The sequence below is a fragment of the Heliangelus exortis genome, chromosome 23 (genome assembly GCF_036169615.1).
Source record: "Heliangelus exortis chromosome 23, bHelExo1.hap1, whole genome shotgun sequence".
NCBI classification, from domain to species: domain Eukaryota; kingdom Metazoa; phylum Chordata; class Aves; order Apodiformes; family Trochilidae; genus Heliangelus; species Heliangelus exortis.
This window is the reverse complement of record NC_092444.1, coordinates 5,345,280-5,365,879: the sequence shown is the minus strand read 5'-3', so window position 1 is coordinate 5,365,879 and position 20,600 is coordinate 5,345,280. Positions and strand designations below refer to the sequence as shown.

General features: G+C 48.6%; 1 protein-coding gene across 7 annotated transcripts in view; it reads left to right on the top strand.

The window, feature by feature from the left end:
- The window catches only part of CASZ1 (castor zinc finger 1), a 200,217-nt gene that overhangs the window by 19,904 nt on the left and 159,713 nt on the right, over positions 1–20,600 (top strand). For all 7 annotated transcript variants that reach the window (XM_071767104.1, XM_071767105.1, XM_071767110.1 and 4 more), the window contains exon 2: positions 14,540–14,683. In XM_071767104.1, the coding sequence (XP_071623205.1) occupies positions 14,650–14,683 (34 nt within the window). In that variant the 5' untranslated portion in view covers positions 14,540–14,649. The remainder of the gene's footprint in view (positions 1–14,539; positions 14,684–20,600) is intronic.

Sequence of the window (20,600 nt, the reverse complement as noted above, 5' to 3'; positions counted from 1 at the left end):
TTGCAGTGTTTCCCTGGGACTTTCATTCCTTTTAGGAATGAAAAATCTGAGTTCTTGCATACACTGGTGTTTATTCTAAGCTGTTTATTCCACCTCTCCCTGTTCTCCTGCCTGGTCAGAGCTGGCTGCCCACATTTCCATGGCACAGACCTTACCTTATCATGAAACACTTGGAGACAAAAGGTGCTTTGTAGCTATAACATAATATTCTTATAGACAGATTTGTGATTTTCTAATACAGTACAGTATAATAAAAAAAAAAAGTACTGTAAAAAAAAAATGCTATCCAAATGTGGGTTTGATTAAAAATCATTTAAATATATTAAGGAAACTCAACCTTAGTTAAAAACAGAAATCCCTTTTAGCAGGTAGGGGAAGGAATATTGTTACTGATTAGACCAAACTTTTCTTTGTTACACATCAGGGAAAAAATTCTTAAAGATAAAAATATGACCAAGACACTTTACCAATTTTTTTTTAGTATTGTGCATTTTACTGACTTAAAATTTATTTCAGGCTCCCTCTGCAGTACCTATAGTCCAGATACAGTTGTTTAAGGGTTAGTCCTAGAAAAACAAAGCCTGAAGCAAGCTGGTTATGTCTGTGACCAAAAGAGATTCAGTGGGAAGAATAAATGATGAGAAAGAAACTGCATCAAACATTGTAAGTTATATCTTGACTTCAGATTTGCTTTTATTACAAAAATCCAAACAGCAGGGAAAAAATTACAAGAGATACTCAGGAAGGATGAAGTTGTCCCACTTGTACGAGTTGGAATTGCCCTCTCCTCACTTTTTAGTCCTCTTTCTGCAGCCAGGAATGAACTGGAGGCAGTGGAACTGCTCCAGGGTTTGTGGGGGGTTTTGTCTCTTCCACTTCAGGGCTGTAGTGGTTTTCATGGTCCAGCTGTGCCCCTCTGCTTCCTTTTTGCCTTTCCTACAACCCCTTTCTATCCTCTTGTCCTCCTGTAAACCACAGTTCCCTTTCAGCAGATACGATCTCAGAAAATGTGAAAAAAAAAAAAAAAAAAAAGAAAAGGTTGATTTTTAAGGGACACCATTTGCAGGTGGTGAAAAATATAAGGTGAGGGTGAGGTGGAAAAAGGGGAGAAGGATGTCAAGGTTCTGGCACCTCTTTTGGGGAGGTGTTAAAGACTTCCAGAGCTGCAGGTTCGTAGAAATTTAGAAGAACCGGGTCGGTGCTTTGTTTTTTTGGGAATATGAACATGAAGAAACATTTCTGGTTGCCTTAAGACATCTTATTGCTGCCTGCAATACCTTACAACACCAAAGCTCCCCCTGGGTTGGGGTGGGCAGCCTGGAGAGGGAGGCACTCACTGCATGGCAGGGAGGAGGGAGGGTCTTGGACCGGAACCCCCTGGGACCAGAAATGCTGGCAGGAGGCATCTCACCTCGGGGAAGTGATCTTCATGGGTTACTAGTTTTATCAGCAGTACATCCTTTTTTTACAGAGACAAGGAAGAGAGGAGAGAAATTCCATCCGGCTCTGCTGATTCAGTGGAGTAAAGAGGTGGAATTCATTAGGAAAAAAAATTGTTTACGGCCCAGCTTTTAGTCGGAGGTTCTTCCATTTTAATGTCCTGCTTTTTTAGGCTGGATTGTTTGAAAGAGCAAGCACTAGGGCCTGCTTGGTGTTTTTGTTTTTATTTTTTCATTAAAGTTTAATTGCATGACTTGTTCTGTGATGTAACTTCTGGAAATGCCTGTTGTCCTTGCTTGCAAAATGATTTTTTATTTGTTATGTTTGAATCTTAGGTGCGGGAGTGTGAAACCTCAGAGAGGCATTCAGATTGTACATAGAGAAAACATATATATTTATGTATATATATAGGGTAGGTTTTGATTAATGTAAGAAAAGACCAGAAACTGCTGTGAGAGAAGAATCTCCTTTATTTGAAAGCTCTTCAGCTACATCACTAGGACAGAGACTGAGGGCCTTAAAATTGGCCTAACTATAATTTATATCCACCTTAAGGACACTCTTTGCCTCCTGATCAGTAATGGAGTCTTAAATATAAATGGATCCTCATCTTGCAAACACTCAAATATTGTCTTTACTCACAGGAGGTGTCAAAGGGAGGCTTTCTGGAAGGGAAATAGAACATTTGCATAAGTCCTCTCAGCATCAAACGGCAGAGAATTCGTATGGCATAAACAACAACAATCACATTAAACCCATGCTGCTTGAATAGTTAAGAGAAAAAAAAAAAAATAAGGAAAACATTGAACCTGTAATAGATGTTGCTGTCTGTATTGGTATCGATTTCATAATTGGTGTTGCCTTAATCTTGGGTGGGTGAAGATTAAAGAATCTCTGTGCAGAGGTGCATGGGTGCAACAAGCAGGTAACATCTTAAGCAGCTTTTCTTTGCCTGGAGATGATGATTTGAGGGCAGAAGGTTTCCTCCAGAAAGCTTGGGCTTTGGGAAACCAAAGGGGATCTTTCTAAATAAAAAGCTTCAAAAGGGAAACAGCCATTAAGTGGTGAAATGGAGGGGACAGTGCTTACTTTGAGCAAGTTTTCCCAACTTTGTCTCTGTTGTAAACGTGGCAGCAAAGAGGGCTGGGAGTGCACACATGAAACTGACTTTTTTCCCAGTGTCCAACACATCGATTCCCAAAGGGAATCTGGAGCATAAGTGCTGAAAAAAAGGGAGAAAGTGGATGTGTTTGTATTATATAATCTGCAGCCTTTTATGTATAAAACATTTATAGCTGTTTAACTTGAGATGTGGTAGTTAAACTGATAGCCTGCATGGAAACTATTATTTTGGCTCAGTTCAAATTAATTAGCAACAAATTGATACAAAAATCCACATAAAAATGAGAGGCAGATCTGCATTAAACCAGGACAAGTTTCTATGTGAGAATACAAGTTTTTTAAAAACCTTGGCTTTGAAATACTGCTAATCAAGCACAAAACCCCCCAAAATGTAAGGAAATTCAGTAGAGCATTTGTGAATTAAGGTTAACACGTCCATAAAATGATGATAATAAAAAAAATTAGCAATAGTCACCTTCAGAGGAGGTTCCTTTGAAAGAGAGCTGAGCTCCATCAAAGTAAAAAGCAATTCACTCAGAGCTGGGAAAAGGAATCTTGTCTAAAATGTCCCCAGCAAATGGTGGGGCTGAGCTGCTTTTCCCTAGGAAAAAAATAGGGATTTCTCTCTTCCCATTGGGTTTCTGCTCCCCAGTGAGGACTGGTTTTCACAAGAACTATGTGATGAGTGTGTCCCAGGGTGTGCATCTGCACCCAGAAGCTATGGTTGCTTCCTGCTGCAGGTAGGTACAGGTTTCTGAAAAAACACACCATTTTTTTTTTTTTTTTTTTAGCTCTGGTTAATCATCCCTGAAAAGTTTGTCCCTCTAATTTGATTTTTACTTGGGAATTTTTCAGGTGTTATTACATAGAGTTTGTACATTTGTGGTGTTGATAAATGGTTTGTTCTGGGCAGTAAATGACTCTCCAGCCCCCACACCACAGCAGGTGGGTCTAGAACTGGACTCTGGGCAGATTTTTCTACAGTACATCTGAACTTGTGAGGGTCTCTTTGCAGGGTTGGTAAACCCAGACTGATTGCTGTTTCAGGATGCAGAAAAATGTTCTTGCTGGCCATCTTTCTTCTGAGTCTTTATCTGAAGCAGATAGTAACCTAAGCACAGTCCTGGACTAATCCCCTTCTGAGCAGCTTCCATCTTGTAGGATGTCATCTTCAAAAAAATAAATAATATTTAAAAAAAAAAAAGGGCAATTTAAAAAGCCACAAACCCAAACCCACCAGTCTGTAAGTGGAAATAGCAGTCTCTCCTTAGCCTGAGAAGTTTATTTAGCAAAGAAGGGGATAACCTAGTGGTTAGAGCACAGACAGAAATCTTATCTTCTCCCAGCTCTGACTAAATTGCAATTTGAGTTTGGTCAGGTTACTTTAACTCCTTCTTTCCCCACCTTCACTGTGAAGTGAGGAATTCCCCTGTGGCATGACAGGCATCAAAGCTGGAGGTTTGACTGTTTGGGCAGCAAATCCATCTGCAGCCGTGCTGATTTCATGTCCCAAGTCTAAGGAAGCCTCCGAGTTCCTATGCACTCACTCATTTTTTTTTTTCAGTGAAATAACTCTGGCTTTTCAAACTAGCAAAAGCAATTAGTTCACCCCGGGGACCAATAGGTGGAAACGTGTCATCTTAAAAAATGGATTTGGTTGTGGGGATCTCTGAGGCTTTACATTAGACTATTTCTGCTGCAAGTGCTGTCTGTAAACGTTGGGTATGCTCTGTGCTCTGAGGAAGGCAGAGCTTGTCCAGCCCCCTGACCCTCCTGATTTTGGGCCACCAGCATAATGAGGCTCTGACAGTGCTGCCCCCCAGCTCAGCACCAGCATCTGGATGCACTGAGCACGCAGTGCAGGATTGTAGCAGGTAACCAGAATACTGTGTGTGCACTTCTAAAATTGGCTGGGTTAATAAAATGTGCTGATTGCTCCCTGGGGAGGTGGAGGGACTGGATGGTATTAGGAAGGGTCATCAGTTCAAACCTGGGGCAAGTTAGTAGTGACTGCAGCAGCTGGGTTGCATCCTGTGTGCTTTTCCCTGAGTTTCTGGTAGGCAGGGAGCTGTATCAGTACAAGACCTGGTTTGTTGGCAGCTGGATTAGGAAAGGATGTGGTGCTGACACCCAGGGACTGCAGTGCTTTCCCAGCTCTGCTTGGGATTTCTTTCCCCTTCCCTGTATAAGTTTCAATCCGTGTCCTCTGGATTCACAACCCTCTATGTCACACATCTTGCAAATTGTCACCTTATTTTTGTACTGGAAGCAACGGTTCATTTGAATATTGTGTTGTATTTTTTATACTGAGATGGTTGATTTTTAAGTTTCCAAGAGAAAGGAGAGGTGGAAATATTGGGCTCTTTCTCTTGCTGACCACTGGTTCCAGGCACTCAGCTTGCCAGCTCAGGACAGAGAGGACATTTCTACCTCAGGAGGTTCAGTATCACCAATTTACCTGCTACATCATTTTTGTAAAGGCAGCAGTCCCAGGCAGGAAGATGATACGAGATCCCCACCTGCATCTCTGGCTGAGCAGAGGCTTCTCAGCTTTCCAGCTTCTGCCTCAGGGCTGAGAGCTGCTTTGCAGGGCTCTCTGAGGCTGTTGGGACTCTGTAGAAAATCAGTGCTTTCTGGCTGTGCCCTCTGCACCATCCTGCCCCTCCAAGACACGTGGGAAGCTGAAGAGGACTTGCTGAGCAGGAGGGCAGCTTCTGGTCAGGCGCTTGTATTTTTGCTGCCTTAGCTGCTGTTATAAATTCCTCACTCTGGCCTTTCACTTCTTATATTTTTCCCTTGGCCAAATCAAAGACGGTTTTGTTACCTCCGGCTCCCTGCAGACGCGGCAGCTTCGGGCAATGAAATATGCTCCGGGCTTTAGTGAGAGGAGAGGGGACCTGCTGCTGGGAAGCTGAGGTTGGGGAAGGGTTCCCGGAACAGACCTGAGGCTTTTGCCTTCATTTCAGCCCTGGCTGCATCCGTGTGTGTGTGTAAAAACCATCCAGCCTGCTGGTTGTGTGCCTGGAGATGAGATGGAGGTGTCTGTGGGATTCAGAATGTGGGATGGAAAGCACAGAGCAGCACGTGGAGGCTGGCACTGAGATGAGGTTTCTGCTCCTCCCCACTACCCACCCCAGGGAGTAAGGGCAGCACAGCTCCTAAATTCATAAATACCCCAAGAAAATGGGTGAACTGGGGGCAGCTGTAATATTTGTGTCTAAAAGGAGCAAGGTGGGATTGACTGAGGTTCACCTTGGACTAGATGCGGAGGAGGACATGGATATTGAAGCTGGAAGTGAGGATGGACTTTAGGCTTCTGGATCTTTTTTTTCCCTCTTGCTTTTCCAGTGGTGCTGAACAAAACTGGGATCCCGTGCCCCTGTTTTTAAGTAGTCAGGGAGTACTGAGCCCAGCCTCATCTCTTCTCATTCATAACTGTGTTGCTGCTCATGAACCTGGGAGCCCCAAAGTGCTTCTTTGGTCTTTGCTGGCAGTGGCAGGAGCCCTGGAAGGCCACAGTACAACTCCTGGAGGAGTCCCTCTTCTTCCTGCCCCCAGGAATGACTGCCCTCACTCTTGGGTGGGGGGAGAACAGGAATGTGAAACCTAGCCTGAGAGGCAGTGCCAAGGACCAGGGACTTACTCTGAAGGGTAGAAATAACTCTTCAGACCCTGCAACATGATCACTGTATTCCCCCCAGGGTCTGGTTGAGAGCCACGGGATTTGTTTCGGGGCTGGGAAGTCGAGGGATGCTCGGGAGGTTCTCTGAGGCTGCTGGGTCAGGGCCCTTTGCACTCTGTAGGAACTTTCCTTTTCCCCACACGTACATCTTCAGCTGGGACTCCAGCAGCTGCTGTTTGAAGCAGGAGGGAAGGGCAGGAGTTTCTCCAGGAGGGGCTGCTCCTGTCAGCAGCCCTGGCTGGGTGGAGGGGGGGAATCTGGCCAGCAAGCAGGCAAACACACACAGCAATGATGCTGGAAGCCAAGGCTAGTCCTGCTGATGTGGCCCTTTCTCCTGCAGCAGATCATAAAATATGGCTCAAATTTTCATTACGGCCTCTATTGATTATCTTTTGGAACAGATGAATTATAGGGAACATTAAATTAAAAAAAAAAAAAAAAAAAAAAAAAAAGGAAATATTTGAATGAGTTGGGGAGGTCGATGCCAGAAAGGCTGACGCACCGAGCCTTACCAGCACTCCCCTGCTGGGGGGCTCTGCTGGGCCCTTCCCGTGGTCACCCTTGGGGGAAAATCTGTCCAGGGAGCTCCCCTTGTCCCCTCAGCTGCCCTTGGGGACCTGCAGGCTCTGCAGTGGCCGTGGGCCATGCCTAGGGACAGTCTGGAGGTGGAGCCTGGAGCACCTGGGTGCCGCACGCTCTGCCCTCGCTGGGAGGTGGCCCTGGGGACCTTCCAGTTAAAACAGCACTTGATGGGTGTCTGGCTGGCACCTCCCTTGGGATTCTCTAACAAAAGGGGAAAACCTGGGCTGTGAATGGAAAAAGGCCAGGGCATCACGTTTGGAGCCATCCAGATGGGGTGTAAATCCAGGCATGGAAGGCAGCAGTGAATCCTGAAGGTAGTGATAGGTTCCAAAGATTTTCTCCCTTCCCTGCACCAAGAGAAACATTGCTGCCCTCACACTGCCTCTGATGAGGGGTCTGTACTCCCCTCTCCTGGCTGCTCTGAGGGCAGGACCTGGTTCTTGGTGTGGTTTGTGGTCAGGGACCTTTGACAGCAGGTAAGAGAAGTGCCAGCATCCAGTCATCCCAGTGTTGATGTGGCAGACTGAAGTCAAACCAGAGGAGGAGAGCTCTGTCTGCTCTGGCCAGCTCTGATTTGAGGAGGATCCTGGAACTTTGTTCCTGTGGCCTCTCAGCCTGTGCAGCTTTCCCAGCTCACCTCACACTGCTCTCTGCTCCTCTGCAGAGGCCTGGGAAGGCTTCATCCTCTGCTCACTTCTTTGGCTCTGACCCACCAGAGTGGGTGAAATCTGGAACCTGAAATGTTCCAGAGCAGCTGACAGTGGGGTGTAATGGATGTGACCTCCTCCCAAGGAGCCTCAGTTCAGAGCCTCTTCCCTTTGCCCCTGGTGGCAGGGGTGTCCTGGAGCTCCCTCACAGGAGCTGGGGGGGTTTTGAAATCCCTTCTCTGCTCTTTGGTCCTGGGTTGTTTTGTGTCTGTCAGGCCAGCAGCCAGTGCTTCTGAGGAATTCTCTGGGTTGTTTTTTCTAAGATTGAGAAGAATGCAGCCAGGGTCCCTCTCCAGCCACCCACCTTCCCGTGCCAGCTCAGAGCACCAACATTTTCCCCCAAATACTCACCTGCCTCTGGACACAGGGTCCCCACAGCCTGCTGGTACAGCCTGACCCAGGAGGGGACATCCCTTGTCCCCTCACCCACCCCCCTGCCAGCTTCACATCAGTCCCCCAAGGTGTGAGCTGTGGAGCTGTTCTGTGTGGGGCTGGGGTGCCTCTTGCTGACCCGTGTGTGCAGATTCCTGTTGTTCCTGTCCTGCAGCCAACCTGCACATCTGGGTGTCAGCATTCCCTGCCTGTCCCCGTGTCCCCACTGCCCACCAGGAGTGGCACTGGGTGCCTGCAGAACCCCTCCTGTGCTCACAGGGGGGTTTGGGTCCTAAATTTGCATCCTGAATAAAAGCAGCGTCCAAGTGTGAGCGTTCAGCTTTGGGAGGTGGGGATGCTGGGGGATGGGGTCACCTTGCTGTGGGTGCTTCATGCCCCCTGGCATGTGTGTGTTTCACTTCCTTGCAGGGCTCTGCTGATTTCACAAGCCATCCACAAAGCTTTGGCTTCACCTGGGCAAATGCAAAAGGTGGTGGTGGTTTCCATGGCTCCACGGCCTCGCTGGAGCACCACACCCTTTTTGTGTAAGCTGGCTCCCTGGAGTCGATTGTTTTTTGGCAAACAGTTTTCATAAACTCCTCCAACAATTAAACTGGGGGGGGGGGGGGGGGGAGAAGAAAATAAAAAATTTCCAAACAAAAAACAAACAAACAAAAAAACCCCGCCCCAAACCAAACAACAAACCCCATGCATTATGGAGTGAGACAGCAAACAGGTTGGAGCAACTCCCCCAGCCAGCTCTGTCCCCACCAGCTCTGGAGCCCCCAGCCCCCTGTGCCAGGCTGGAGCAGAGGAGCCCCAACTGCACTTGCTGGACTTGGTTTTGGGAGGTGCCTGGGCTGCTCCAACCCCCCAAACTGCAGTGAGCTAACAAACACCAAGGAAAAGGTCATGTTATTCACTCTTTTTTCAAAGCAGCAAACATCCCTCTCTCTGGGAGGGGAGCCTGCACAGATGCCAGCTCTGATTAATTTAAATATTTACCAATCCCATTTTTTTTAATTGTGTATGTTTGCACTCTGTTTGTGTCCCATAAAATACCTGGTGTTTTGGGCGTACCCCGTTTGCAGGGTGCATGAGATCACACTGAAAAAATGCAGTGAAAAACATTTTCATGCCACGACACATCAAATAGGATTTTGAATTAAGATGAAGATTTTTACCCCTGTTTTTATCTCCAAAGTTTGGGTGAAAGGGTTTTCTTTTTCTGTTATTTTTTTTTTTTTCAGTTCTTTTGCTTAACTTAGGGAAGAAGAATTGCAATGGAAATCCTTTAAAAGTTACTTTTGCTTCATCTTGGTGTACCAGATAAGGAAGGCACCAGTTTGTGCTGGTTGGTGTGTGTTTCTCTGCTGTTGGATTGATGATGGTTTGTTCCAGTGGGCAGAGAAGTCTTGAGCCTGAAAGGCAGTGCCAGCTCTCAGCTCCTGGCTGAGCCAGGGCTGCTCTGCTTTCCCTGTCACTTGTCTCAGCCTTGCTCTGAGGCTCTGTCTGTTGCTGTCTCTGCCTCCCTGGCACTGGGGTCTCTCTCATCTGGAGCTGCTGGAAGGCTCACCCTCCTCAGGGAGAAGTTTTGTCTACTGACATTCACCCCACCTCCTTTTAATTGCTTTCCATGCCCATTGGGTCATAGTCTGAGCTCAGCCACAGCTGGGAAAGTACAGAGCTGTTCTTTGGAAAAATGGAGCATCTCCAAAGTGAGAGCTTGGAGCTCCTCTCAGCTCTGTGGCCTGCAAGCCAGGCAGAGTCCAAAGCTCAGGTTTTCTGCAGGGGCTTTTTGTCTGTGCCTGTGATTGAGCCTCCCCTCTGAGCAGCAGGACTTGGAGCTCTGTGTGGGGACAGGCTTAGGACAAGGGGACGCACAGACAGCTGGATGCTGGCACAGGAGGCAGATGGCTGCGCTGGGATGCCAGGGACCCCAAGGTGGTCACTGGGCAGGGTGTTCAGGAGTGTGAGTGCTGGAGGGAGGGACTTGCACTGCTAGAATTTGTATCCTCTGCTCCTCCTCTGCTCTGGGGAAAGGAAAAGAGAAGGGGAAAAAATCCGGGCGGGTGTGCAGGGAGGACAGCAGTTGTCTCATCTGAGCCAATAGCCAGAATTTGGAATTGGACCTGTTACTTTTGAGGAATGTAGGACAGTGGAGATGTTGTGTGAATGTGCATGGGACTCTTGCTTCAGTGTCCTAGGAAAATGCCAGAGCGTAGGATGGCAAGGAGTAGTAATTACCCCACAGCTTCAGCTCCACCACTGCACTCTTTGATCACTTATTACTTTTCTATTCCTTCTGCTTCTTGCTGTAATTGTTACAAAATCTCTCTGCTTTGGGAGGGGTCCAGGACTCCAGGGCCCAATTGCATCTGCCCTGATTCAGAAAGTGGGTCATGCTGCTTGGTCTGGGAAGAAGATACTCATCTTGCTTAGCATGATATTTATTAGGAGATAGGGAAGGGAATGCAACCGCGCTCTTGCCTAGAAAATTGCTCTGGGGGGATAGCAAAGGACTTGTGAGGGCAGAGCACAGAAAGTTCCTGAGCACCCAGTGCCTGCTGAAGCTGTGCCACGTTCCCTGGGCTCCTTGCTGTGGAGAGGTGGCAGTGGGAGAGTGGACCTGGGGACAGGGAAGGGATTTGTAGCTGCTCACTCAGCAGCTTCCAGGCAGTGATGGGTTCTTTCCCTTCCTTGGAGCAGAGATTGGTGGGGTGGAGGCTGGAGTGGAAAGAGGGAAAGCCTGGTTTCTTGATGAAGATTTCCTCTTTGTACTGCAGTAAGTGGTAACCTCACCTGGTTGGGTTTTGTTGCTGTGACAAGTGACCAGTTCTTCCCATTCATCTCCTCCAAAGCCGTGGCAAGCCTGGGTGCTTGATGTGCTGGATGACCCAGTGCCCAGAAAGGCACCAGCTCCCCTGAAAACCTGGAGCTGAAGTCTGGAGTCCTTCTCTCTGAGCTGTATCTATTGCTTATTACACAGCAGAGAAGGAAACTCAGTAAAAGCAGGAGCTGATGGTACAGCCAGGGCTGCTCCAGCAGGGTCTCACAGCAGGGACTCTGCCCCAGACCGCCCTACTCGTGGGGGGTAGGAGAGCACAGCTGATCCTGCCAGTCTGGCTGGGCTTGTGCTGCTGCTTGCTGTGAAATCACCCTCAGGATTATCCAAAGGAAGAACTGGCAACTCCAGTAACTTGGAGGGCCGGATCCTCAACTCCTTTAAATTGGCATGACTTCACTGGAGCCACCGAAACTGCACTGATTTATACCAGGTGAGGAGCTGGTCCAGAATCTTCTGAAAGAAAACAACAAAAAGGGCATGATAGAGGTTTGATAGAGCCCACTTACCAGCACGGGGACTCCAGAACTCTCTTGAGTGGAGAGTGGGTCAGCAGGTTGTGTCCTTACATCTTGGACAGCTTTGAAGAGCTCTGAATTCTTGTGGCTGTCCCAGCTCAGTTCCCTCTGGAGGATGAGGAACCCTTGATGAGAGCATCCAGTGTTGCCCTGCCAGCCATTTCCTACCTGTGGCTTTTTAGTAGCAGCCTGGTGAGAGGATTTAAGGGCACTCTGAAGACCCTTTTGATTTTGTGTGTTGTGATCCCTGCTAGGTTTGTTCTCATGGGTGCTCTGAGCCTGCCCCATCTCCTCCCCTCCATTCACCACCACCAGTATCCCCTGTGGCATGGGATGGCTGGGGCAGACTGGAGCCAGTGGCTTTAGCCTGGCACCACTGCCACCGTGGGTTTTCCTTTCTCCAAGCCTGTGAAATGCTGGGAGGAGGGTTTCTCCTTCAAGGAAGGAGAGCAGCCAGTGTCCCTGTCCCAAATGACTGTTCCGTGGAGCACTTTCCTCCAGAAATTGTTCATCCCTGGCATGGCAACACACTTGGAATTTCCCATCCTTAAGCGGGGGCATTATGGGATGTATGTAAGGAATACATGGTGGTGTGTTTTTAGAGGAGGTTATTGTAGCACCAGGCTCTTGGGATCTGCTGGGATGCACAGAATTCCCTCCAGCCCCCGGCACGCACTCACATCCGGGGTGGATCTGGACCCGGTTTTAGCAACTCCCAGCGCAGCAGCTCAGGGCCGGAAGTGAAGAAGGGATAAAATATCCAGCTGAAACTCCTGTAGGATGTAATTACCTGAGCTGGAAGCCAGCCAGGACAGCAGGTATCATGCATCATCTGCTGGTGGTATCAGAAGCAGTGGGCATTGCAGGAGGGGTGGGCAGGAGGGGGGTGTGAGGTTCGTGTGAGAGCTGGGGCTGCTCCCTCCCCACTGCTGCTCTGGGCACCCAGCACAACAGCTCTGGGAGTCACTGTGTGTTTGTTTCCATGGTGTCCTCTGCACATGGTGCCTAGAAAATGCTCTTGGGAAACTACAGCCCGTGGATGGATGGCCCTCTCCTGATGCTCGTTCCAACGCTCCCACTTTTTCATTTAAAAGAGGAAAAAAGCTTAAACAAAAAAACCAAAACAAAACAAAAAAAAGGGAAAAGAAAAAAACAACCCAAAGGAAATTGACTTCCCAAAAATTACACGAAGCTAACATTTGAGGCCTGGCACAAATCCATCCCAGCCAGGAAACTCAGAATTAACCAGTGCACTCCTATGGCTGCCGGGAGAGGCTGCACTCTGCTGGAGTGGCCAGAGCTGCAGAAGTTGTGTCCTGGGGATGAAAGTCTGCTCCAGGCCTCTGGAGGTGGGGTTTGTGCACCTCCATGCAGCAAAAAAGCAGAGGTAGATGAAGGGACAGGTTTATACTTTAGGGGGAGGGTTAGCACTGGGCTCCTGGTGCTGCTGGAATCTGCCAGCTGGTACCAGCACCTGACCAGGGCACTTGGCACCGGGACTTTCCCCATGGGCTCCCTCTTGGTGGAGCAGGGATAGTGATCCCACTGGCTGCTGCTCAGGAAGCTGCACGAGTTACACCCTAGCCCAGGTTGCAAGTGAGGACAAAGTTGACTCTTCTTCTTCTTCTTCTTCTTGGTTCCCACTTGCAGGTGACACAGCAGAGCAGAAATCACTGTGACTGACAGCCCCGGGTCGGGCTGGGTTGGAGGGGACAGGAGGGGAGCAGGGGTCGGGGCTGGGGGCAGAGCTGGGGCTGTGCCAGAGCTGGTCACAGGGAGAGGCTCCCAGCACAAATCCTGCCTGGTGCAGCGGGTCAGAGGTGGCCTGAGCTGGCAGAGAGGGATGGAGAGAGGCTTGCAAAACACCTGCTGCCTGCTCCTTGCCTTGGGCTGATGCTGTCAGTGCTGTGGTGTTCCACTCATCAGTTTGGAAGAAGAAAGGAACTTGCTCGTGTCCCTGCTGCTGCTGAGAGCAGGACAAAGGTCCAGCCCTGCTGTCCCCAGCCCTGCTGTCCCCAGCCCTGTGTCCCCAGCCCTGTGTCCCCAGCCCTGCTTTTGCTGTGGATTCTCCCAGCGTTGGGGTCCTGCAGACAGGAGACTTCGTGTCAGAGCTTCTCTAGGATCAAAATGCAGAGGCTGGGGGAGGTGGGGATGTGTTAAGGCTGAAAATATTTACAGGTTTTGAAGTTGAAACGCAAACAGGAAAAGCCCTTTAAAAAGTGAGTGTAGTGGATATTCAAAACAGGGATTGCCATGGAAACGCCACAATATTTGCTTAAATTGACACAAAGGTTGCTGGTTGCAGGGTTCTGACTTCTTTGGCTCCATTTTCTTTGGCCCGGCACCTATCACAAATTGATCTCAACAACCTTCTTTTGTTTTGCTTCTTTTATTTTTGTCTGATGGAAATTAAAAAAACCCACCAACAACAAAACCCTCAGTCCACAAATCCCACCTCACAGAAGAGTCAGAAGCTTCCGAGCTTCTGTCAAATGTTGGAGCTAGAACACTTTAAAATTTTCTAAGTAAGGTAAAAGTTCTTTTTCTTTTAATCTCTGTATTTATCCATTTCCTCCAGTGCAGGAAATAGAAGGGAATTGTCTTAACTATCCAGGGAGAGCAGGGAAAAGGGTGAAACCTGTTCCAAAGGTGGCAACGTGCATCCGAGGAGCACGGGAAGGGAAGTGGGACTTCTATTGTCCACCTCTTGGACCGAAATTTCAGAGATTTAATTTTGGTTCCCAATTTAACAAGTGACCTTTGACAAGTCACTGAATTGCTGTGTGCCTCACTAAACTGGAAATCATAATTCTTCCTTTGTCTTCTCTGGTTGTCTTCGTACCATTTGCAGGGGCTGGGGGGTCCTCACAAGTGAGGGATTTCCCAGCAGACAGGGCTGGTGTCACAGAAATGCTCAGCTGGTGATGGAGGGAAGCTCTGGGCAGTAAGTACCAGAGTCCTGGAGGCTGGTTCTGACACTTGACTGACCTGGAATTGCTTCTGGGGAGAGTTGGAGTGTGTGGCCCACCGAGTGGTCAGCTGGGTGGTTTGTACCTGGACTCGTGAGTTGAGTGGGATGGGCAGGAGATGGGGATGGAGTGTGTTTGGCAGGGTGTGAGGTGCCTTGCCTTGCTAGACTGTTGTGTGTGACCAAGGGCTGAGGTCTGTGGGTGGCTGTGGCATTTGAGGCCGGCGTCATTGCTCCTGCTCGTGATTCACCTGAGCTCTTGTCCTGCTCAGTAAGGAATATTCATTTCCTTTTGAAACACAGGGCAAAGAGACTTCACCAAGTGAAGGGACACCATCCAGTTCACGCTGTCTTCACCTGAGACCACTTCCAAAACAAAGAACCTGACTTCTCTCCTGGCTTTGTACACTGGAATGGACCTCGAAGCCTGTGACTTCGCAATGCAAGGTACTGCTTTTGTTCTGTCATAAACCATCTGCTCAGAGGTAGGGGTGATTTTGGCTCTCCAGAGTCTCCCTTCCAGTCCTGGGAAATCTCTAGCCTGTAAAGTTTAGAAGAGCTGCTGAAAGTCATTGGTTTGGGTGGTAAAAGCACAGGGGGGGGGTGTTGATGTGCCTCGGGTTGGCTCACAAGTAGGACTGGATTTACCCCTGAGCTTGCTGCCCATTTGTGCACAGATGCAGGCACCCAGCTGACACAGCAAAGCACTGGTTGGAGCAGCTCCCTCTCACAGCCTCCCTCTGCCTAAGGAGCTGGTGTGCACTAGTAACAATTAGCTAAGTAGTATGCCAGAACAGGCTAGCACAGGAGTCCCCTGGGTAAGTATTGTGTGGGACACTTTCTAATTGATTTGTTTCACAAAAGAAGAGGAGTTTGAGGATGTCTGTGGTCACAGTGGGAAACTCAGAAAGGTTCTGAGAGGGTGGGGCCCTGTGTTGCATTTTACTTTCCTCACTGCTGGGCTCCCCTCACAGTTTCTCTGCAAAGAAAGGTTTGGCACAACATGGCCTGGAAGAAAGCAGCTGTAGGATAACAGCAGTGGGATAATCTATTTCCTCTCAACAATCTGGGCATTTGGGAGGTGCCTGGTGGCACTGCCACACTGCTGCAGGTTGAAGGGGCTGTGCCTGGGCTTTGGGTGATGTGATATCTGCTCCTGGGGGGGTAGAGGTCTGGTCAGGGGGTCTCTCTGTGCTGTATTAAATGATGATGATGTCTGAATGAAGATCAGTAACCTAAAGGATAATTGTGTATCACCATGTTCCTCTGTCTGTGCCATCAGTGATGTCTGGGCAAAGCAATTCATCCAGAGGTGTTGTGAGTCAGACCTGACCCTCCTGGATTAGGGTGGGGGGACTGTCCTGGCTTAGCAAAGGGAAGAAAAAAAAAAAAAAAAAAAAATCAGGGGGCTAAGATGTTTGCGTGGGGCTTCAGCTCCATCCCTGGCTGTGTGTGGCACAGGGGGGATTTACTCATGTGCTGAGTGCTCTGCCCTAAAGAGCAACAGCCAGGATCCTCTCTGGCTCAGCAGGGCTTAGGGCTTGCCACGTGTTCAAAGCCTACAGATCTGAGTGCTTTCAGTAAACCTGCCAGCAAATACAGTGTGCTTCAGGATGGGATATGGGTGAGCTGTGCCTTCCCACACCTTCCTAGTGCTGAAACTCCTCCAGGGTCTGGCATGCTTTATTTGGAAAGCTTGGTTTTGAACTGTTCATGTAGGGAACTCTGGCCTTTATCCCAACATGAGCTGCTCTGGTGCCTGTGTCCCCTTTTAGAGCAGTGGCACATGCCTTCCCAGGCCTCCAGAGGCAAGAGAGCTTCCCAAATTGGAGCTCTGCCTGAGGGAATAGGGTAGTGGAACATGAAGAGCCTTGAGGTTTTACCAAAAAAGATATAAATTCTCAGGTTTGACTGCAGCAGGTGAATTTCTGCCAGATATTCTTATCTGCCTCTCCAGAGGGGCCAAATACCCAGGGGGAAAAACTCTGCTAAAGAAGCTGTGTAAGGTTCTAGAGCCATTTTTCCATCAGAGGGAGCTTTTCCTTTAACCCCTTTTCCACGTTTCTGCTGGTGTAGCTCTTGGTTTTGAAAGCCCCACAGAGCTGGGATGGGAAGGACCTCTGAGACAAGAGGCCAAGAGGAAAAGACTGATATATCAGGAATTCCTGAAGTGCTGGAGTTGAACCTTAAGGTTCAGGTTGTTGCAGGGCTGTAATCCTTCCCAGTGTTTGCCTTCTCCTAGTACCTGCTGGGTGCCTTGCCTGGACAAAGCTGAGTGTCCTTCAGGGGCTGTTTTCTGAGGGACAGAAGCTCATAGAAATATTTCCCTTGACTCCAGCTGTTTTTCTGAGGTCCCCCTCAATCCTACAAGCATCACTTCAGTGAAGGAGATGCATTTAGCTTTTCAGGCATGTGGCTTTCTGATTGCTCCTGCTCTGGATCAGAAATCCCTGTGTTCCAGTCTTCAGCCCTGGAGCAAGTTCTATGGCTTCTACTTTCAAAACAAGCTCAATTTACTTTGGGCTACTGAGGCTGTTTGCAGGTTCTCCAGAGCCCATCCCTGGGCTGTGATTGCTTTTTCACTCTGTTTATAAGCACAAGCTGGCTGTTTAGTCCTAGAGCTATAAGGGCTGGAGGGTTTTTTTTTTTTTGTGCTCAGGTGATGAAGGGGAGACTTTTATGCAGGTAAAAAAACCTAAAACCAAAACGTGGGCAAAGGATTAGAAATACCCAAATACACAATACTGTGTTTTGATCTCCAACATATTTCCCCTCACTTCAGTCCTAAAGCAAACCTGAATTTGGAGGTTAACTGTGTTATTCTTGCTGGGATCCTTGGGATCCTGGTAGTCAGCACAGCTGGGAGGGGATGGAGGTGGGAACTCTGCCTTCCAGAGAAGTGCAGCTGGCCCAGCCCAGCCAGCCCTGACAGCTCTGCTCCCGAGCTGGGGAATATGAAACAGCCTTGCAAAATCATTGTGGAAATTTACCCACCTGAGTATGAAATCAACTTGCCTGCCTTTGCCAGGAGGAGTTTAACTTGCCCATTAAAATATACATCTATTTATGTATTACTTGTTCTGTGAGAGAGAATTTTCCCAGGCAGTTACAAAACTCAGTCTAGACTGCAACGTGTGGCATCTGGTGGTAACATGCCATATACATAGATCTGAATGCAGTATCTCCTCCATCACCCTGCTGGGGAGTTCAGAGCACGGGTCTGGGCTCCAGAGAGGTCTTTCCCTTTGCACCACGCTCCCACTGGAGGAAAGTTTGTCCCAGTTCCTGCCTGCACTGGTCTGAACGGGGCTCTACCCTGCTTCCATCCAGCTCAGGCGAGGCAGGCATTTCCACACTGCTTGTTCTGCCCTGTGGCCCCAGGGTCCACCTAGGCTGGAGGCAACAGTTTTGGGCAGAGGAGCTCTTTGGGATGGCTGAGGTGGGGAGAGGGAAGATGTTAAAGCCCGTGTGGGATAAGAGCAGGGTTGTCACATCCATCTGCTCAGGCCCTGACGAGCAGCTGATCCATATTGTTAACATATTGCCTGCCATATGGGCTGGCTCAGCTCTCCAGGAACTCTTGGGAGACCTGACCTCTAGTGTGACAAGATGTGAGCATGAAGGACGGGTTGACAACAGCCCTTGGGTCTCGGCGTGTGAAACCGCGGTGGAGCCACTTCCGCTGCCTTCCCCTGCGCTGCCTCTGCCTCCCTCCCTCTTTCCTCTCTCTCTGAGGGTTTTTTTTTCCCCTCCCTCCCCTGTTTTCCACATCCCTGGTCTGCACTAGATCAATGACCTTCACTCCTAACCAGACCGGACAGTTCTGACTCCCTCCCCCAGGCCTTCCATCAGATGTTTGGTTGGCGGCTGTAGAGAGCTGAGTGGGGGGGAAGTCCAAGGAGAGGGAAGAGGATCCAGTGCTCAGCAGGAGTTCCAGCTCTCCTTAGCATCTCCGGGTGGGAATGGGGATGAAACCTGATCCACTGAGGTCCATAGCACCTCCTGCCCACTTGGGTAACAGACACTGATGGAGCCTCCTAATGGAGGGCCAGGTCCAGCAGGGATCTGTGGGATCTACCCAGGCTGAAAAGGCTCAGAGGTCTGGGGAAGGGCAGCGATGCCACAGTTGGAGGAAGGACCATTTATTGGTCCCTCTTGAAAGACACAGAATGATTTAGTTTTCAGAAGCCCTGCCATGCTCAGCAGCTGGTGATTTTGCACCTACAACCGTCCACATGAGGGGGAATGGTTGTCTGAGGTGCAAAAACTGAAGAGGTTTTCCAGCAGTGAGGAGGATCCTCCCAGGAGATGAGGAGTCCAGAGCCCGTGGTGCAGTGAGGAGCAAGCACAGAACACACATAAATGGATCTGTGCAGAAGCTGAGCCTTAAAGAAGCCCAGTGGTTAAGTGAGGGCTGCCAGTTGCCTGGCTGGCTGTCCCACAGGACACCAACCTGCCCAAAAACTCTGGAGGAGGATGTTCAGTTCTGGAGAAAGGACTGGGCCAAGCCCTTGTGGGTTCAAACCTTGCTTTCCCTGCCACCTTCAGTCATTCTTCTGCCTTCACACCATCCTCAGCCTCCTCCAGCCATTGCTGAGAAGATGGCCATCTCTTTCCTAAGGCTTCTGTCTTCACACTTGAACTTTAGGGAGGTGAAATCCTGGCACTGTTCAAGCAAGCAGGAGTTTTGCTGTAAACCACAGTGCAGTCAGGATTTCAGCCTTGGCTCCTCTGGAGAGGATTGGGATCTTTCCCAATCTTTCTTACCCATCAGCTAGGTCAGACCTGCAGGCATGACTGACTTCTCTTTTAGTCTCCTGAAGTAAGGGTTGCCTTCTTTTTTTTTTTTTTTTCTTTTTTTTTTTATGCTTGTATTGACTTGTGAAAGTCAATATCCTCCAAAAAGTTGTGATTTCACCCAGCTGCTCTTCATAAAGCTTTTAGGCTGGTGTGGGTGCTTTTATCACTCTCCTTCCCCCTATACCTGCAGTTGTGATGAGCATTAATAGTGTTTATTTGTAGAGAGGAGCCCACTGTGGTATTGCAAAATAAAACACAGTGATGAGTCGTGGTTTATTTACTCAAGCTTCACTGATGTAACAAACCTGATTTTATGCTAATAGTGACTCAGAGAAGCAGAGTTGGAAGGAGAAGCCAGATCTGCTGATTCCTGTATCCAAATGACAGTATTTCTGCCTGTCCTCACTAAATCCAGCAGCAGTTCTCCCAACAGGCACCAGTTCCATGGCACCTCAGTGAAACTGGGAGCTACAAGAAAAGGGTAATAGTGCTCAGCCAGTTTGCAGGGTTCCCCTGAGCATTTAGGAACACGTTCAGCAGTGCACGTGGGGCTGTCCCTCTGTCACTCAGCTGTCCAGAGGGAGCCCAGGGTGATGCTGACCTGCCAGAGTTCCTCAAGGAACAAGGGCTGGAAATCACTTGGAGCAATCAGTGCTAAGTATGCACAGAAGTGCTCCAGGGAAATGCATGTTCAAAATGTAGTTCTTAGAAATCTGTTGATAAAACCAAAAAATCTGAAAAATGAACAAATACTGTAAAGTGAATGTGATCTGTTCTCTGATGTCTTCTGCTGAGGGCTCATTCCAGAGCTGGTGCTCAGCCCGTGGGGCAGTACTGGAGGTGAGGCTTATCTCACTACTTGAGCTGAATATGGAAAGACTGTTTTAGCATATTGCCTCTGACAAATTGTGTATTAATGCTGGGGCTTTTTTTTTTTGTTATTACTGCAGTTATATATTAACCATTAAGAGCCACAGGTGAACCATCTGCTGATGTAAAACAGCAGAGCTGCATTTTAAGCCAGCACAACTATCCTGATTTTTGCCAGGGCAATTTACAATCTGTCCCAGTGTCTTTCTTGTGATTCTTGCTGAGTTTGTCTTAGCTGTACATTAATGGAACATACAAGAGAAAAGAGAAGAGGACAAACTAAGGTGAGTTTGAAAGTAAAATGAGCAAACAATATTGCTAGCCTTGTCCTTTCAGAAGTCAAAAGCTACTCCCCTCCTCCCCCCAATTATAAGACTTAATAATACCAAGGTTTCTATGTGTTTAGGATGCACACAGATCACATTTCAGGTTGCTGTGCCCTGCTAGTGGGAGAGCAGAGGGAGGGCTGGCCCTGCACATTCAGTGCTGTACAAAACAAAAATCTTACATAACTTGCAAAATCTCAGGCTTTAAGAAAAACACAAAGCATTGCAAGGTTGACAAGAGTTGGCACACGGGAGCAATTCCTACTTGATTACCTGGTCCCTGGCGTGTGCTGACCTAGAGAACAGCCTACTCAGGAACTTGGTTGCCATCCTCCCTCTCTGGGGCTAGTTACAACAGGAGCTGAAAT